This window comes from Monopterus albus, unplaced genomic scaffold (genome assembly GCF_001952655.1).
Source record: "Monopterus albus unplaced genomic scaffold, M_albus_1.0 scaffold65.1, whole genome shotgun sequence".
Taxonomy (NCBI): Eukaryota; Metazoa; Chordata; class Actinopteri; order Synbranchiformes; family Synbranchidae; genus Monopterus; species Monopterus albus.
The window spans coordinates 455,187-456,638 of NW_018127945.1; the positions used below are offsets into that span (position 1 = coordinate 455,187).

Sequence of the window (1,452 nt, forward strand, 5' to 3'; positions counted from 1 at the left end):
TGCTGAACCTGCCTCAGCCCAGGAAGAGGATACCTTGGGTACAGTTTTTTTGATATTCATTTTTAGGTCTGAAAAGTTGGGCTCTTGTCTTCCTTCTCACAAGCCAAGGCCTCTCTATTCATCACCCATACCCTATTTACAACAACTGAAATTTAGATAACTAGATAAGCCTCAACAAGCATAGAAATCAAGGCACCATTTGTAATAAACATGGGATCTAATCATGAACACTAGCCATCAATCAGCACGGTGATCAGAGGGACTCTCACACGATTGACTACTCACATGAACAGTTCATGATTAGCTTAAAATTTCAGCTTTTACAGTAAACAAAGTCAATTGACTCTTTGTGTGCTTGAAGGAAGGAAGATGACCTGGATAGAAACATGTGAACTTGTGAAGTTTTATGGCACTGTTAATGAGTCTTTATTGTGTCTGCTGTCACAGGAAGATAAGAACGTGGAAGACGATTCTGTAAACAAGAGACGGCGAAAGGGAAACTACTACCTCACAGAGGTAGGTCCACCAGAAGATGGAAACAAAAAAGCAGAAGTGTAGTTACCTAGCTATGTGTTGTGAGTAGAGATGGTAGTTGTATTAATCAAATCTTTCTGATACACTATGTAGCTCTAATTCATCCCACTCTTTGCTCCTCTCTGGCCTCTGTAATGTCATCTGTGTCCTTGTTGTGGTGTTAGTTGTCTTGTCACAGTGCGCCCCCAGCAGGTGAGGAGGGAGAGCTGCGGGAGAATAAGGTCCGCTCCATGGCAACTCGGCTGCTGGCCAAATTTGAGGAGAACTCCTCAACAGCAAATACACGCAGCAAGGTGAGAAATGCACCATTTGAGTACTGCTCAAAGGCAGAAGTAATCTGTCAAGTGCAGATAAGGGCCTGGACTTGGACATCTTTTCTCTTAAGTCCTGGGTTACTGTCTGTTCTGATGGTGCTCTTTGTTTCAGTGGGGTAATTTACCAGATCTCTGCTGCTTCTTACAATGATTATGTACATGTGTGTAGTGTGGGAGTAGAAAGGTTGCAGCCAACTAGAAGTCTTTAGCTTTGATATAGAATAGGTGTAATTTTGGACCATTAAGAATGTGGGAACTCAACCAAGGCCTAAATAGAACTATTTGCTACCGCTCCCGTCACTAACGTTGGACTGTTTTCATATTTTCACAATGATTTTACTATTAATACTTAGTAATTTAAACACAACATTCTTTTGGAATAAATAATGTCAGATCTTTTCTGAGTTTTGATATGTTCAGGTTGGGTTATTTGAAGCATTTACTGTAAATATTACATTTCCATCACATGCTGTCCTTTGACAAAATTTGCTGAATCACCTGTATTTTTCAAATGCCTTTTCTTTTACTTCTCTTCGTTATAGTATAACTTGGTTATTTACCAATAGAACATATTTACCCTGTAGTCAAAGCACGAGTTATTTTA

General features: G+C 39.8%; 1 protein-coding gene across 1 annotated transcript in view; it reads left to right on the forward strand.

Annotated features, from left to right (window-relative positions):
- Window positions 1-1,452, forward strand: part of mical2b (microtubule associated monooxygenase, calponin and LIM domain containing 2b) — a 64,842-nt gene that overhangs the window by 39,059 nt on the left and 24,331 nt on the right. Inside the window, exons 14-16 of the mRNA XM_020604277.1 lie at window positions 1-38; window positions 448-516; window positions 699-827. The exon at window positions 1-38 is cut by the window's left edge and continues 45 nt beyond it. Of these exons, the coding sequence (XP_020459933.1) occupies window positions 1-38; window positions 448-516; window positions 699-827 (236 nt within the window). The remainder of the gene's footprint in view (window positions 39-447; window positions 517-698; window positions 828-1,452) is intronic.